A 15,879-nucleotide genomic window follows, 5' to 3' on the forward strand; every position below is an offset into this window, starting at 1 on the left:
GGTTGTGTGGATGAAGGGTGAAGAGTTGCTTTTCACAGTGCTACCAGCAGTAACAAATGCTGTCCCAGTCACCTCCAGGCCTCAGGAAGGAGCCACGGCTTCCCAGGTTTTGCTTGCCATCTCTTCAGCTGCTCATTCCACTGTTTTTTCCCCTCGTTGTCGGCTGCTGCCAAAATGAGAGGGACCAGAAGCCCAGCCTGGACTCTCTGCAGAGGAACAGGAGAGCCCAGACCTCTGGTAGCAGTTGTCTTGGCTAACGCTGCTGAAAATACTTATCATTCACCCTCTTTTGAGCTTCTAAAAAGCAAGCCATATTTATACAGAGAAATCATGTGATCAGCCATATTGCATGGATCCCGAGGCTTCCTTGGACTCCAGCCCTTGTCCTTTGAGCCCCTATTATCGGGCTGTATAAAAAAGATCCATAAATAGACAGGATAATCTCATCACCCTTTACAGGCAATTGTGGATGGTGATTGCCAGCAAGTATCTTAGTATGACAGAGAGAGACAAAATGTTTCACTCTGTGCTCTACCAAAATAGGCATCAGGTATATCTACAGTAAAATTTTTTCCTAAATTGAGAAACTACCATGATCAGAGGCCTTTTATTTACTTATTTATTTATTTTCTCCTCCATGCAGGACATGATAGGTGGAAAAGAATCCTGCGCTTCAGGCCAGATACCGATGACTGACCTGAGCTGCCTTGCCTATGTACTGGAAGAATGGACTGTTGTGGAGCTCCTGAAGAAATACCTTTTTCATATAGTCATTGCCTCACTGACAATGAGTGCAATATTATTTGTTTTTATAGTTCCTTTAACAATCCTTTTTTTCATTTACCTTAGTAATATTTTGCTTTTGATATATCAGAGGAACAGTGAGGTAAAAGCAGACCCCTTGAGTGAAGTTTGGGATAGTGCAAGGAAAACTATAGCAAGCTTTTGGGATATATATGCAAGAATATGGCATGGTAAGTATGACATGACTTGTCTGAAGCTTCGAATTACAATAAATAGTAAATACGCATAAGTTTTAATTTATTTTTATTTCTTCCAAATGGATGCAAAGAAATTATATTTATTATACTTTGTATAGCATCTGTATGATTACAATATATAACAGGCAGAATGAAACGGAGAAATTAGTTTATATAGCGTAAATTTCTCTAAGTGGATAGGCAGGTGCACTTCTTCTTATATGGTATGACTGAAGCGCAGTGTTAATGTTAGTTCTAGTAATGTAACTGCAAAGGAGATGTGTGATTTATCTTTTATCTTAGTGTCTGTTTAAAACCCACTTAGTAAATGATCAAAACACAACTAGTTGGAAATGCAATTAGTGTATTTTTAGTTGGTGAAAACTACTTTGGGTTATGGCAATTGAAAATAATTTTAAGAGCTGTATGGACAAAGAAAAAATTAGATACCACATTTAAGTTTGTACCGTGGCAGAATTTAAAAGTAATCTGATTTTTCAGTTTCATTACACTCAGCCTTCAGATACTTTCAGCACACCCTGCTCCCTAGGAAAATCCCCAGCTGCTTGCTAGGCTCTTGTTTTTCTCATGGATGTAGTTTAAGGCTATGAGAAAGACTTAAATTTGCTGCCCTAAGGATGAAGAATAACAGGTTGTTACCTGTGGTGTTATCCTTCGTCACAGCTTTTTCCCTTAATCTTTGAACATCCTGCAGTATAAAATTTTCTCTACCTCTTCCTAGGACTCTGCCTGCTCCGTTCCCATCCTTCTCCCTGAAGGGCTCGTGTCAGGAGCTGTAGCGGGGATGGAGATGAAGGCAGACAAGGTGGAATAGAGCTCTTAGCTGGTAGAAGCTGTGGCTTTCCCAAGCCTTTGTAGACATTCTCCTCCTGCTCTGGCTCCACCTCAAACCTAAATCAAACATAGAAAGAACCAGGAGAGGGATATACAGTATTCTGTGGCTGTGAGGAAATTCCCTTCCACTCTGAAGTGAACACACTTAACTCATGGAGAGAAGCTCTCTTTGGGATTCTGATGGATTCTGGTTTGGACTTAAACATCTCAACCAGAGAAACTTTTTATTATGCAGATTCCAAACCTTTTCATTCTGCCTGACAGAATGGAGAGTCACACTTCCATATTTCATGAAAGCATCCTGACTGGTGGTTTGCCTCTCATTCTGAGGATGAAGCGGTTTCACACCAATATAGTTGTGGGGTTTTTTATTATTGCGCTTTGGACTGGGAAAACTTTCTAATGGGAAATAATTCATTTAGTTCCCTCACTGGGGGAAATGTCAGGTTCTAGCGATTAAACTGATCAACAAGTTAGTCCACCTGTGGTGTTTAAAGGTCCTTCTCTTTGCTGTTGACCAAAAGTTTCATCCAGAATTTAATTAATGTAAAAGCTACTGCAGAGGCTTTCACAACTCTCTGAAAGTCATACAACAAAGGACAGTAAACGGTTTTCTTTAAATTGCCAGATGACTTACAGCTATCATTGTCAGTGCGTTGCTTTCCATTCCAAACAGGTTATGAGCTTCATGGTGTGGAAAACTTACCAGAAGGACCGGGCATTCTTGTGTATTACCATGGAGCTATTCCTATAGACTACCTTTACTTTTTGTCTAGGCTGTTTCTCTGGAAGAAAAGACTTTGTCTGTCAGTCGCTGATCATTTTGTCTTTCGTTTACCAGGTAAGAACATATTCTCTTGTACTTAAGCATGCTGGATTTACCTAGCCTGTTAGTGGTTTTGGTGAAACTTACATTTATTACACTTTCAAGAAAGCTTTTAAACTGAAAGACTGCTTTTAGACTTTTAAACTAAAAGCTGGTAGATGCAGATGGGCAAACAGGGTAGAACATCCTGTCTTTTAGGTGAAAGGTCATAAAAATGCTGGTAGACCCTCCAAAGGGAGCCTCCAAATAGACATTATATAATCCTGTTGGGATGAAACGTCATGCCTCAGTAGAAAGTGTAGGATGGGACTATATTATTGACCTAATGCTGGCTGGTCAGCAATGGGCCGTGAGGGCAGAAGAGCCCAGTAAAGGGGAGGGCCCTCTACACTGAGTAGCTATTGCAGTAGGATATGACATCAAATCTATCTTTTGACCAAAGCCTGGAGTAGGGCACAAAACTTGTTTGTAGATTCTGCTGTTGAAAAGAGCTCTGTAATACTGACCACAGAATATTCAACACATTGTAAACCGAGACAGAAATACGTAATTCCTTGTGAAAAGGAGAAGATACAGAAAAGCCAACCTCATTTGTTTTTAGAAGAACAAGGTATAAAGAAGGAGCATTCAGAAGGAATAGCATGGAGATTATTTAAAGACACCTTTACACCACTTATATTAAAAATTATTATAATACTAAAGAGTGAGTGAGGCTATTTAAAAGTTGAAGGACATGCTTCAGAAAAGGAAGTTGTGTTCAAACACTGAAAACAAAGAGCATAAACTCAAGTAAGTTTGATGCAAGAACATATTGTGGCATCCCTAGAAAGATGGTAAGGAAGAATTTGCTAAAGGCATACTTAGTAAATACTGTGTAGTACTAAACACATCAGAAGCATGAAGTCATCAAGAGATGACTGGCTTTTAAGAGGACCTCTAAAGGAAGGTAAAGCTTAGCAGAATGTTGCAAAGGAGTCTTCTTTTTTAAGGGATAAATGAGAGGGAACTGTTTCAAATTGAAGTGTCCGTAGCACAGATTTTTATTACAAATGTACAGCAAACTATAGTCAAGACAAAGCAACACTCTCATCTGTGCAATTTTTCTGGACTATTGATGCGCATGTAATATATTGCATGAATTATGTTCATGCTAGAGGAACAGAAGGTGGGAAATATATGGTATCAACCTATAAAAAGGCTACCAAAAAGGCATCTGGTAAAAAAGACGACAAATAATGGAGATTAGGCCTCCCCATTTGCTGCATTAGTAGAAAATGTGGTTAAAAGTAATAGAATGAGTGAAACTTCTCCCTAACCTTCTCTTGCTGTACCATACTTACCTGCTTTTTGCAGAGAAATGTTGCATTTCACAGATCATTTTTTTAAAGAACGCTTCTGAGCATATGCTGAACCTCAATCTGTTGGATTAATTACAGTTATAGGAGGAGTCTTCTTGTGAATGAATAACTGTTTAAAAGGTAGGAAATAAAGGGTAGAAATAAATAGCTCATTTTCACGAAGAAACAGAATTCACCAGGTATACCGACAAAAATCAGTGCTGGAACCTATATTGTTCAAAATAATCATAATCTAGACGAGTAGTGAGGTTACAGAGCTTTACACTGGCCATTTTTTTTCAAGGCAGTAAAAGCCCACACAGGGAGCACTGAATCACTGGCTGATTAAATGGCAGATGAAACTCAGCATTAGTTATAATGCAGTGCAGAAGTTAAAAAAAGAAAAAAAGAAACCCAAGTTTAAAGACATAAATTTTAAACACTTTAAAGTTTCTAGATGACATTAGGAATATGTCAGCTTAAGTCTCAGCAATTGCCGAAAGGCAAACAGAATTTTAGGCTTAGCATGAAAAAGAAGAAACAAAATACCATTATGTACTCAAAATGCATGTGGTGCCCACGTCTTCAGTACTGTGTGGAATTCTGGTCTCCCCATCTCAGAAAAGCTGCGAAATAATAAGGATACAAAGAAGGACAAGGATAAGGCATGGCTTCCTTTGAAAAGTCAGTACCTAGGATAGAAGTTTTGCGTGATTGAGGGATATAAAACTCTGTGTGACCTGGCAAAGGGGGATAAGAAGTGATAATACATTAATGCGATACATCATAATTCTTAACAGGCAAAAGTTTGAAAGCCACGCAAAGGAAGAACCTGTTCACTTAATAAGGATATGGCATTCCTGGCTGCAGGATAAAACAGGAATTCATATGAGTTCACAATGTGATTAAACAAAGTCAACATCTGTCTTTGGCAGAAAGATTTATTAAACACGATGCCTTGAATAAGTTTAAATACAATTCAATTTCAAGATGCGGCACTGTGTTTTCCACTGTTTTCCAAAGTTTCTGTTGCAGACCTTTGTCAAAGGTGCAGTGCTAGACCCCAGTTCTGGCGGTCCATAGCTGCTGTTTGCATTTATTGATATAAACAATTTCTTTTCAAACCATGCTGTTGGAACAGTGAATTTGAAGACTTGTGTGCTGAAGCTCTCTATGGGAGTTCCAAACGGATCGATTCAAAATGTGAAGATAATATAAGAAAGCATAGGGTGCTTCTGTGGTTCTCAGTCTTTTGGAGAAATCCCAATTATGGAAAGAAAGGAAGGAGATTCACCAAACTGTTCATGCACTTCTGAAACTGCCTGCTAACTTCTGCCATTCATGTGTCTTAAGAGTCATACAGCAGTCCAATTTAACCCACGTAGTTTGCAATTTAATCACAAAATACTAAATTTAACAACTCAAAACGTCCACGTTTAAAATGTTAAGCATCACATTTTAAAACAACACTAAAAATAGTTGCTTTTCAGGTATGTATTTTTGTAGTAATCCTTATTGTACTAAAATGTTATATTTCTCTATTAAAATATTTAAAAAGGAGGAGGGAGGAATAGATGTTTATTTTCAGATTTCTAGCTATGATGCACAAGTTTCGATTGCATGGATGGTGTTTTGATAATTAAGGAAAATAGCATGTGGAGGCATTAGTTTATTGAGATGCTCCTGATAAGCTGGTTCATCTTCACAACATTTGGGCAAAAAAGCTGTCACGTATTTGTCATTTTGCCAATATTTACTTTGTAGGCGTTTTACTTCCCTCGTACAAATTTGCCTTAAACTAAATATATAGCTATTAGATTTTCATTTAGCTGTAATCTTGTTCGTACATGCAAGCAGTATTTGTGATACGCATTTGCTACTTACTTATTGCAGGACTTAAATTATTATTGGAAGTGACGGGTGTTATGCCAGGTACAAGGGAGGAATGTCTCATTGCACTGAAGAATGGACACTTGGTGTCCATCTCACCAGGTGGAGTTAGAGAAGCATTATTCAGTGACGAAAGTTATCAACTCCTGTGGGGAAACCGAAAAGGCTTTGCTCAGGTCGCTTTAGATGCAAAAGTGGTGAGTACTATGTTACCAATCCCAGTTTATGCTTATTGCATACATGCTTCATTATAAAATACAGCTTAAGAGTGTTTGTTGGAAAACCTTCCAGACAGAAGTAGTAGTTCAGGAGTAAAGATTTCTTTTCCTTTTCCCACCATTTTCCTCAAGCACATTAATCCACAGGGAGCAAGGGTTTTATAGAATTGTATAGCTTTTTCTTGATGGTATCCATCAAGAAAGGCATCCATCTCTACAGCTCCATGTCTACAGTTCCATCATGCAGGCATCCAATTTCTTTTCTTGACTGTTATTTCAGGAATCTTCACTGGGGTCCCTTCTTGATATTGCTGTCTTTTTTCTCATCCTACTAGACTGGACTCATCCTACTAGACTTTTAGCCTAGATCTGTACCTTACATCTACATACACAGTCATTTTCTTATGGCTCTTTAATGTGTTATCCTTATCTTTCTTTCTTCTCATACATTCTGGGAAGGTCCAGGATTTTGTTCTTACCCTTACTTCATGTTTGTGAAAGATTGCATCGACTAACACAAGATGTGTCTGTATCAGTGCCTGAATTTGAGTTATGTGTGCACTTTTGAAACAGTTTTTCCATCTCCCTCCCTTACCATGCTTTCATTCACATCATGGAATGTGTTAGAATACTGGAGCTGCATTCCTTTTGGATGAAACTAAACCAGAAGTGGGACCTAATACTCTCCAGCTGCAAAGAGGCATTCAGTCAGTGGTACCAGACAATAATCAGTTCTACATAAAAACAGTGCACTGAAATATGTTCAGTGCTGATGTCAGATCCTCAGCATCCTCTAGGGATGTGCTTCTGTTGCTTTGCACTCCACTCCTGTACACTTGGCCGCAGTTTCAGTTGTATTTTCTAGATGGATGATGATCTACAAATACAAACTTCTACCATTGGCTCTGGCTTCTTCCATCTAATTCCACATGTGAGACTGTTTCTCTGATACAGTCTCTGGGAGATAATTTTGTTTGGGATGGCATAGAGCTGAAAGAGCAGCAACCCTGTCTTTTTCCTACTTGCCACTTCCCATCATCATCACCACTAGAGATGAGTTTTCTGTCTTAATTTAGACTTAGCATACCTAGCGCTCTTTGAGTCTGACAATACTGGTACACATCCAGGCTTCATCTGTTCTGTCATGGGCTTTCTGCTGCTTTATCATGAATTGCACAACCATCATTTTTCTTTACATTCTTACGAACATCTTCTCAATTGCGGTGCTCTTGTTTGGCCTTCTGCATAAATGTAATCCTTTTCTGTCTATATAGGAGAATCTGAACAGGGAGTTGAGTTCTTCCCATAAAACTTGAATTTCTTACCAGCCCTTTCAGGTTTTTGTGCAGTTATATCTCGTTCTTACCCCATCCAGTTTGTTGCTTCTCAAACTTTGCTTTGGTCTCTTGTGCTAAAGCTCCTACTACGAAGTACCTAAGGCTGCAAAATGAACGCTTTGGGGTGATATTTCTTCACAACTTCACCTGTCTCTGTGGGGACAGATCTTGTGGAGAGTTAATTAAACACTAGAATAAATTTAGGGGCATTGACCCGATGGATAAAGTAATTTTAGGCTGGGAATCTTATTTCTACCTCTTTGTCTTCTTTGTGGCCTTTTAAAAGTCAGGTTTTGTGTGCTCCTGTTCCCCCTCCTGTCACAATACTTCATAAGTTGTATGGGCCTGTATACCGCCACTACTAGGAAAATATCAGAATGTGAATATGATAAACCCATTCAAATTCATATGGGCATGTTGAATTCCTTTGTAGTCTTCCCTCCTATATATTAATTTAATAATATACTCAAACAGTTAGAAAGAGGTGTCACTTTAACAACTTGACCAATTTTCTAATCATTTTGTTTTCGTATCTGTCTTTCAAGCTACTTCAAACATTTGAACAATCTGTTGCCAGATGTTTTCACTTCACTTGGAATGTTAAAGTGTTATTCTACAATGTAATAAGTTTTCTTTTTAAATAAAAATGGAATTTAAAAATCTGAGTGCCCTTAATATAGAGTGCCACCCTGATCAGAACACATCACAAAATTCCTTGCTAGTAATCATCTTAATCTTTCCAGTCTTCCATAATTTTGAAGCACGTGAAAATAGCTGAATAGTAGTACCTAAAATTGTTTGCACCTTCTGTTGACACTGTTTGTGGTTTTTTTTTTTTATTTAATTAATTGGGTATTCATTGAGGATAAGGTTCTAGCAGTGTGAAAGGTTCTTGTGGTCGTTTGGTAAAACAGTTACTACATAGGATTATCTGTTACCTGGAGGGCAGAGGGAATATTTTCTCCTTTGACACCTACTAGCCTGAGCTCCCCTTCATTGTGAGTGCTGCTGGCTCTCCTATCACTTATTATTGCACTCATTGACAGTTGGTTGTTTTAATGATCAGGAGGTCTGCCTGGATCCCAGGACGGTGGGCATCACTTAATTAGCTTGCAGGCTCCACTGAATTTTGGGCAGCCGGTATTTCTCTGGAAATCTGTGATCAGACACACCTTAGATAACTGCACAGGGTGGGCAATATTAACCTCATCTACCATTTCTTATATAAAGTTAGGCCCATAGTAGTAACTGGATTCCATCTTTTGACAAATCTGGAGTTTGATTGTTTGTTCTTGCTGCATCCTTTTCAATACTGGCCAATCCAGTCTTGTAGGTTGACTGAAGACTGGGGATAGACTTATCTAAATATCAGAACTTGCTCTATAATGTAGCGGTTCATGTATGTTTTGCTAATACTTACTTGGATCCTGGATGAGGGCAAGAGAGGACTAGAAGTGCCTTGCTTTGAATTTATTCTGCATACAGTGTAGCCATCAACCAAAGAACCACACACACTTTACAGTATTCATAATGACTACATGGTGGTTCGTAACCCGCCACAAGTGACTCGAATGGGGATTTCCAGACAAAAATGACTTTATATATGAATAGACACTCCCATTCTTATAATGTTATGGAAGTTCAACAGTTCTTCCACTGAAAAAGTTGAATTAAAGCAAACAAGGAATAGTTTCTGCTTCAGTCCTTGCCTGCAGGTGTCCACATTCAGTTTGCACTTCATCTTGTATAACTACTCTGCTTACTTAGGGTCAGAGAAGGAGATTGTTACTATTTAATGTAATGTTCTGACTCAATGAACTTCTGAGACATATGTTTGTCTCAGGTGAATTTATGTAGGCCAGGGGCCTGAGCTTCAGAAATACCCTCTGTTTCTGGCTGGAGTTTGACAGGCTTAATGGGGAGGAGTCATCGTTTCTGAATTCTGCATTTTATCTGTGCCAAAAATTTGGTTAAAATCTAGTTAGGTAAAAGATAAACAGGGACTACAGTTTATAAAATTCTTTAAAAATATAATAACTCCACGCACCAGTACACGCTGGGGGTTGACCAGTATGTGCAGGGTGTTGGGACCAGTCCAGAGGTCCCCTTCAACTTCGTTGTCCTGTGATTCTGTGATTTTCAAGCTGGCCAGGTGTGATCCAGCTCAGTTCCAGCACAGCAAATCTAAATCTGGGGGTTACTTGCAGCTCTCTCTGATCATGTTGCTTTACAGACACAAGATTTTATGTGTGTACCTGTTTTTATCAGCTTAGGGACTGAATGCTGCCACACACTCTGCACTTCATTGCCTGATCATTGTATGCAAGTAACTTTTGTAGCTGCCAGATTTCTTTATAGCCTAAGATAAGTTTCTCTTGCACTGTTCCTAAAATTTTAAGTGTTTTGTCTGTATGATAGGTGGGTTTCAAACATTTTAAATGTTAGATATACAGTATTCAACCAATAGCTGAAGCTGTGTGGTATTTTTAGTGTCCAGTAATTGGATGCTTTTAAAAGATGTTACTGATCATTTTTTAAGAATTTATTTCTAAAAATTTTCCATAATTTCTCATTCTGAAGGGTTTACTATTACAATTTTATGTATGTTTGATATTTTTGTTATCTGTCAGTTTTTTTTCCTTGAAATGGTTTCCATCGCTTTGAGTTCTTTATTAGGCTCTAGTTAGGTCTCTTTTGTGCTTCTTTTCTCCTCGCCCTGTGGTTTCTGTTCTGTGGTAGTGATTATTAACAGCATAAAGGGGTTCTTTCGTTACCTTCTAGACAAGTCATTCCAACAACATGCTCAAAATACGGTTTCAATAAAAACGAAAAGGGACAATAGAGGGGGAAAAAGTCAATGTACGTATGGATAAAATCACTGTTAGTTTGTTTACAAACTATGAAATCTTACCCCAGGCTGTAAGATGTGACTGTTTCAAGTTCAGCTATCTCAAGTGTCTTTCTTTTAAGTCACAATAATGAAGTGAACTTGTTCTGTAGCTGCCTCAGGATCTGCCCTCCAGAAGGTGTGTAGTCCAGGTCAATGAGGACGTACAAATGCCTTATTTGTCCAAGGGATCTGCAGAATTTTTTTTCGCCACTGGGGTGCTATCCAAATATTACTGCTTCAGTGAGACCTTACTTTGGGAAGCGGATGAGATGAGCCAAACGTGAATGTCTGCTTGCTTTCTGCAAGACTTTATGAGCTGAAAACTTTCCTATTCACCACACATGATGTAAGCTTTAGACAGAGAAACTGCAAAACTTTGTGTTTCAGTCAGCAGTACTGCAATAAATATATAACATACAAGTTATTTTTTTAGAATCTCAGTTAACTTTTATAATGGACGTTCAAAATGAAAGGTATAAACCTCTAATATAATGTCAGTCATTTTCCTTACAGATGGTGACTTTAAAACAGTAATGCTTGTGTGAGCTGAGAAACGGAATTTGATTTCTATTCTGGAGTTTATTTTTTATAACAAGATTCCTTGTTTGCTACCTAACTGACTGATAAATATCCTCTGTATTCAAGTGATTTTCTTAGTTGCATTAACAGGCACTAAAACAAAAATTCAAACTTGGTATTACATTTCCACCTTTTTGGTTTTTTTTGTGATTTCTTAGCCCATCATTCCAATGTATACTCAAAATGTCCGGGAAGGATATAGGATGTTTAAAGAAAGAAGTAAGAACTTTAAAATATATTTTAAATATTTGGAATATTTTCTCCACTTCTCTCTCTGATTTCTTTTTCCTTAGATTTTGCTTTTCAGACTTCTGCTTACTTTGGATTCTCTAACACGCTTGCTGTGGGTCAGGAGTATCTCAAATATGGAAATAGCTTGTGTATACCTGGTTTGTGCTGTGTGATTTGGTTCTTTAATGCAGTCTTATTTCAGTGATCTGTTAAGTCTATCGAGCTTTGTTTTGGTGGACAGTTACCTAAATCTTGTCATTTCTTCTTGACTGTCAGACAAAGCATGCATTTTTAAGAAGTCTTACATATTAATCAGTTTCAAGTTTGGATTGTGTTTTCCATGACTATAATCTCACTTTTTCCTCCCTTAAACTATTTCAGGAATTTTTAGACAGTTGTATGAAAGTACTCGATTGCCGTTTACTCCTCCGTATGGAGGACTTCCCGTTAAATTTCGCACGTACATTGGGGAGCCAATCCCTTACGATCCAAATATAACTACAGAGGAATTAGTTGAGAAGGTAAGTTAACTCCTTGCAATATTAAAACACGCACTTTGCCCTCTATTATACATGCATTTAAAACTAGTTTTTTGTGTGCTTGAATAAAGACAAATACGCTTTCACTAGCTTGTTAAAGCAATGGGCAGTTGAGCTCCAGAATTATTTAACGTACAGATACCTACAAGTATGTATTGACATAGTAATAGTTGATTGGGATGCCCTCATCCTTTCAGAATGTGAGCTCTCTCTTCTTGGGATGCTAACTTTGTTTCTCCCATGCCTTTGATAACTGAAATGTAAATTATGTTTTAAGTTCAGTTTTCAGTAACTCGGAAAATAGATTTCATATATAACAAATACCTTTGAGAATCTTCTCTAAGTAACATAAGGCTCTAGAAACAAAGAGCTTTGGTCTCATGGTCAAAAGAAAAGTGTTAAAAAAATAATTTGCATCCAAAATATAAAAATATTTTGAGTACCTACAGCTTGGTGAAATCAGTGGTGCCCAGGAGCATAAAAACACTTATAGAGCCAAGGTTTAAGCATTTTTCAAAATAGTAATATACAGAAAATGCACTTTTAAAAATGTTTCATACAAGATGAAAGGAGGGCTTAATGCAAAAAAAAAAGTATAAAATCTGCTATGGCCTAGGAATACACAGATCAAAACACCTGTTAGGAATCACTGATATAAAGAACACTTTACTGCCCCCCAAAAGTTGCAAGAAGGCTAGCTTTTCTTTCTTTTTTTTTTTTTTTTTCCCTTTTTTTAAGGATCTACTGCAGATTATTCTGGGCTTCACAGCAGTGAAACCAGAAAGACAGGTTTGGTCTGTTAGAAGGGAGCTGCCCCAGCAAGCTATCGAGTTTGGTCTTTGCAGGTTTAGGAGACTGGAAGCAGTATTAGTGCTAAGACTGCCCTTGCGGTTATCCATATTCTTGTATTTTCGGGGAACAGTATTCTGTGTACCTGCAAAACTGAAATTGAAATTTCCCATGATATTGATTTACGTTACTAAGTCAAGCCTTTGAACACCCACTTCAGTGGGAGTATGGTTAGGTCTTCATAGAATGGTTTGGGTTGGAAGGGACCTTAAAGATCACCTACTCCCAACCCCAATGCCAGGGGCAGGGACACCTCCCACTAGACCAGGCTGCTCAAAGCCCCATCCAGCCTGGCCTTGAGCACTTCCAGGGATGGGGCATCCACAACTTCCTTGGGCAACCTGTTCCAGTGTCTCACCACCCCGAGTGAAAAATTTCTTCCTGATACCTAATCTAAATCTACCCTCTTCCTGTTTGAAGCAAGTACCCCTCGTCCTATCACTACATGCCCTCGTAAAAAAGTCCCTCCCCATCTCTCCCTTAGGCCCCCTTTAGGTACTGGAAGGCCGCTATAAGGTCTCCCTGGGGCCTTCTCTTCTGCAGGCTGAACAACCCCAACTCTCAGCGGGTCCCCATAGAAGAGGTGCTCCAGCCCTCTGATCATCTTCTGTGCCTTGTATTAGTTACAAAAATGCAAACTTGAATGAGGTTTGAGATGAGTAGTGGCCTATCTGATCCTGCCCTGAAAAGGAGTCAGGATGTGAATTTGTCAGGAAAGGTTTGGCTACTCTTTTCTTATATTCCCAGTGATATTCTACCATCAATCTGGGGTTGGTCCCTGGAGTATGCATCCACCTGTACTTCAAGCTTAAGTACGTGAGGAAAAACTAAGGGAGATTATTTCTTGTCCCTAGTAGAAATACAGAAAATTTTATGCATTCTCTTCACAATCTTGCATTTGAATCTCACGTAGAGTAAAAATGAGGAGAATTTAGATACGAATTCTCTTATTATGTGCATGCTGAGTATGATACAATTACAGAAGAATTCATGTTGGGAAGGACAGGCGGAGGTCCCTACTCCAAATTCCTGGTCCCAGCAAGGTCAGCTATGAGATCAGATGAGGTTTGTCAGGCTTTATCTAGTGCTTTTCCATCCCAGCGGTCAGGGACAGAGATCGCACAAACTTAATGTTTGCGTGTGTTAAAGGCTACTTGGACTTAGTAATGCCCAGGTTTGATAAATCCCAATAATTTGACTCTATCCAAACTACAGTCAGTGTTTTTAGTCCTTTCCTTTCCAAGGAAAGCATCATGTGGACAACTAGCTAATATAAAAGACAACTTTTTTATTAAAGTAGATCTTATATGTGAATTTCCCAATACCTCTTGAATCTCTGAGTAGTCATCACTGATTATACTGTTCTTCCTTGCATAAGCAGGTGTGCGAAGGCAACTTTCTCTTCTCTTTTCAGACAAAGACTGCCGTCCAGGCTCTCATAAGCAAGCACCAAACAATACCAGGCAGCATATGGAAAGCTTTACTGGAGCGATTTGATAAACGTCATAAAAGTGATTAGAATGCTTATGTTTATTTCCTTGTTTTTACAGCATACAGTAAAAAACAATGTCCTACAGCAATGATTACTAATAATTGGTGTTCAACCAGTTTAATTTAAGAGTTTCTACAAATTCGACAGAATAAAACAATTAACCTCTTGAAGGTTCCCTTGTGTCTTTGAGCGTGTTGTGAAGTCAGACAGGCTGAAGAAGAAAACTTAAATGTAATAGCAATGCAACAGCTAACTTCCCCAAAAGGGAATCGTGTATGCAGTATTAGCCTGGTTGCTAAAACAAGTATGTACATACACCTGAGAGCCTCCGAAGTTTTGTCTAGATCTGTGGTTTTATGTTTTGAGCAGTTCATTCTTGGAGGAGAACCTCAGAGTGGGTGTTGTCCCACGCAAGTCCACACCTCGGTGGGCACCTTCCCTGTCAGACCCCATGCAAGACAGTGTCAGAAGAGAAACTGTCTCGCTTTAGCTAATGAACTACTGCTTAGACCATTTTTCTAGAGAGACTATACAGAGAAATAATCCCATTAAACCAGATACTAGACTCCTACAAACACATCGGCTTTGGGGTTTGGTACTCTGGAAAGTAGGAATGCTGCATCCAAGACTTTGCCCTTTATTTCTCTCTCTCAGAGAAAAAAAGCTTTAGTTAAGTGTAGCACTATGCAAATACATGTAGAAAGTAGTTTCACGCCTGAGCTGGTACACTCATGCGCTATTGCATCATACAATACTAGTTTAGTGGATGAGGCTGCCCCCAGCCTGAGAATCCATGCATCACAGTGCCTTTACAGTACAAATGTGCTGTACTCACCTAGATGTCTCAGGGAGCAGCGTACTTAGGTAATGCAACCCTGAGACTTATCATCACTGGTGGTTTGCCCCAAAATGCAGTAGTGCGACACTGTCATCCCCATATGGACTGAACCTAAATGCCTGTTTGGAAAGGTGGACCTAGGCAGCATTGTCTTCCTAATACAACGTGCAGAATACTGAAAGTCACTACAAAGCAGAATGTGTTTGTACAAGCTGTGGGATGTTACTGGTGGGAGTGGGAGAACTTTGTGTAATCTATGCGCTATGCCATTAAATGCAACCAAGTCTGTTAACTTCAGACACCAAGAAAGGTAAATTTTGTGCGTCACTCTTCCTTCTTGTATTTTTAATACCTATATAATCTTTCCCCTCTACGTCCTAAAACTTCATGTAGCATCTAAGGAAATATATACATTTGCCCATTGTCACTAGAAAACTAAATCTACTCTGTGGATTAAAATAAATCTATTCTCTTCCCATGCTGCTTCTCCACAAATATTTCTTGCATGTCTGAAGAAGGGAGCAGGACACACAGGTGAGTTATTTCCCCAGAACAAAAAGACAAGAATCCTGTCCTGAAAAAAGAACCCTCAAATCCATCTTAGGACATAGGAATGCTTACTTGAACACCTTAACTCTAATTGCTGTATACAAGCAGAAAGATTTTTCTCCCAGCAGAGACTCAACATGCATAGGAGATGATAAACTAAAGCAAATCAAGATGCTGTCTGATACGCCTGGACGTGAACAGGAATTCAAACCATGCAGTCTTACAGGGTGCACTCCGACAATATAAGCTAAAATTCAAAGCCTGAGCTTAAGTCAAGTGAGAAAAGGAACTAAAAGAAAAGGCTATCAAATATTAAAATGGACACAGATGAAAAAGCAAGAGGAACCGAGAGTAATCAGGGCCTGAAAGCATTCAGCATTCCTTGTATTGCAGAAACTGCAGGACTAGACAGCACCCATCTCTGACTATCCTATTTTTCAAGCACATTAGCATCATCAGTCTCTCCTGT

At 38.8% G+C, this 15,879-nt stretch overlaps 1 protein-coding gene across 2 annotated transcripts; it reads left to right on the forward strand.

The window, feature by feature from the left end:
* Positions 1 to 646: 646 nt before the first annotated feature.
* On the forward strand, positions 647 to 14,063 carry LOC128905769 (transmembrane protein 68-like). Of its 2 annotated transcripts, XM_054192263.1 has the most exons (7): positions 647 to 974; positions 2,512 to 2,676; positions 5,892 to 6,085; positions 11,071 to 11,131; positions 11,206 to 11,259; positions 11,525 to 11,664; positions 13,946 to 14,063. In XM_054192263.1, the coding sequence occupies exons 1-7, from the start codon at positions 647 to 649 to the stop codon at positions 14,048 to 14,050; spliced, it is 1,047 nt and encodes a 348-aa protein (XP_054048238.1). In that variant the 3' UTR covers positions 14,051 to 14,063. The 2 variants fall into 2 exon arrangements, with proteins under 2 accessions (XP_054048238.1, XP_054048239.1); XM_054192264.1 differs by lacking the exon at positions 11,206 to 11,259.
* Positions 14,064 to 15,879: the final 1,816 nt, after the last annotated feature.

This window comes from Rissa tridactyla, chromosome 2 (assembly GCF_028500815.1).
Source record: "Rissa tridactyla isolate bRisTri1 chromosome 2, bRisTri1.patW.cur.20221130, whole genome shotgun sequence".
In the NCBI taxonomy this organism is placed as follows: Eukaryota; Metazoa; Chordata; class Aves; order Charadriiformes; family Laridae; genus Rissa; species Rissa tridactyla.

Bases quoted from the DNA above. Each gene is read 5' to 3' on its own strand.
- LOC128905769 (XM_054192263.1), top strand. From the start codon at position 647: ATGATAGGTGGAAAAGAATCCTGCGCTTCAGGCCAGATACCGATGACT. The intron at 6,086-11,070 runs GTGAGTACTATG...GTGATTTCTTAG, and splicing joins TCGCTTTAGATGCAAAAGTG to CCCATCATTCCAATGTATAC. The intron at 11,260-11,524 runs GTCAGGAGTATC...AAACTATTTCAG, and splicing joins CTCTAACACGCTTGCTGTGG to GAATTTTTAGACAGTTGTAT.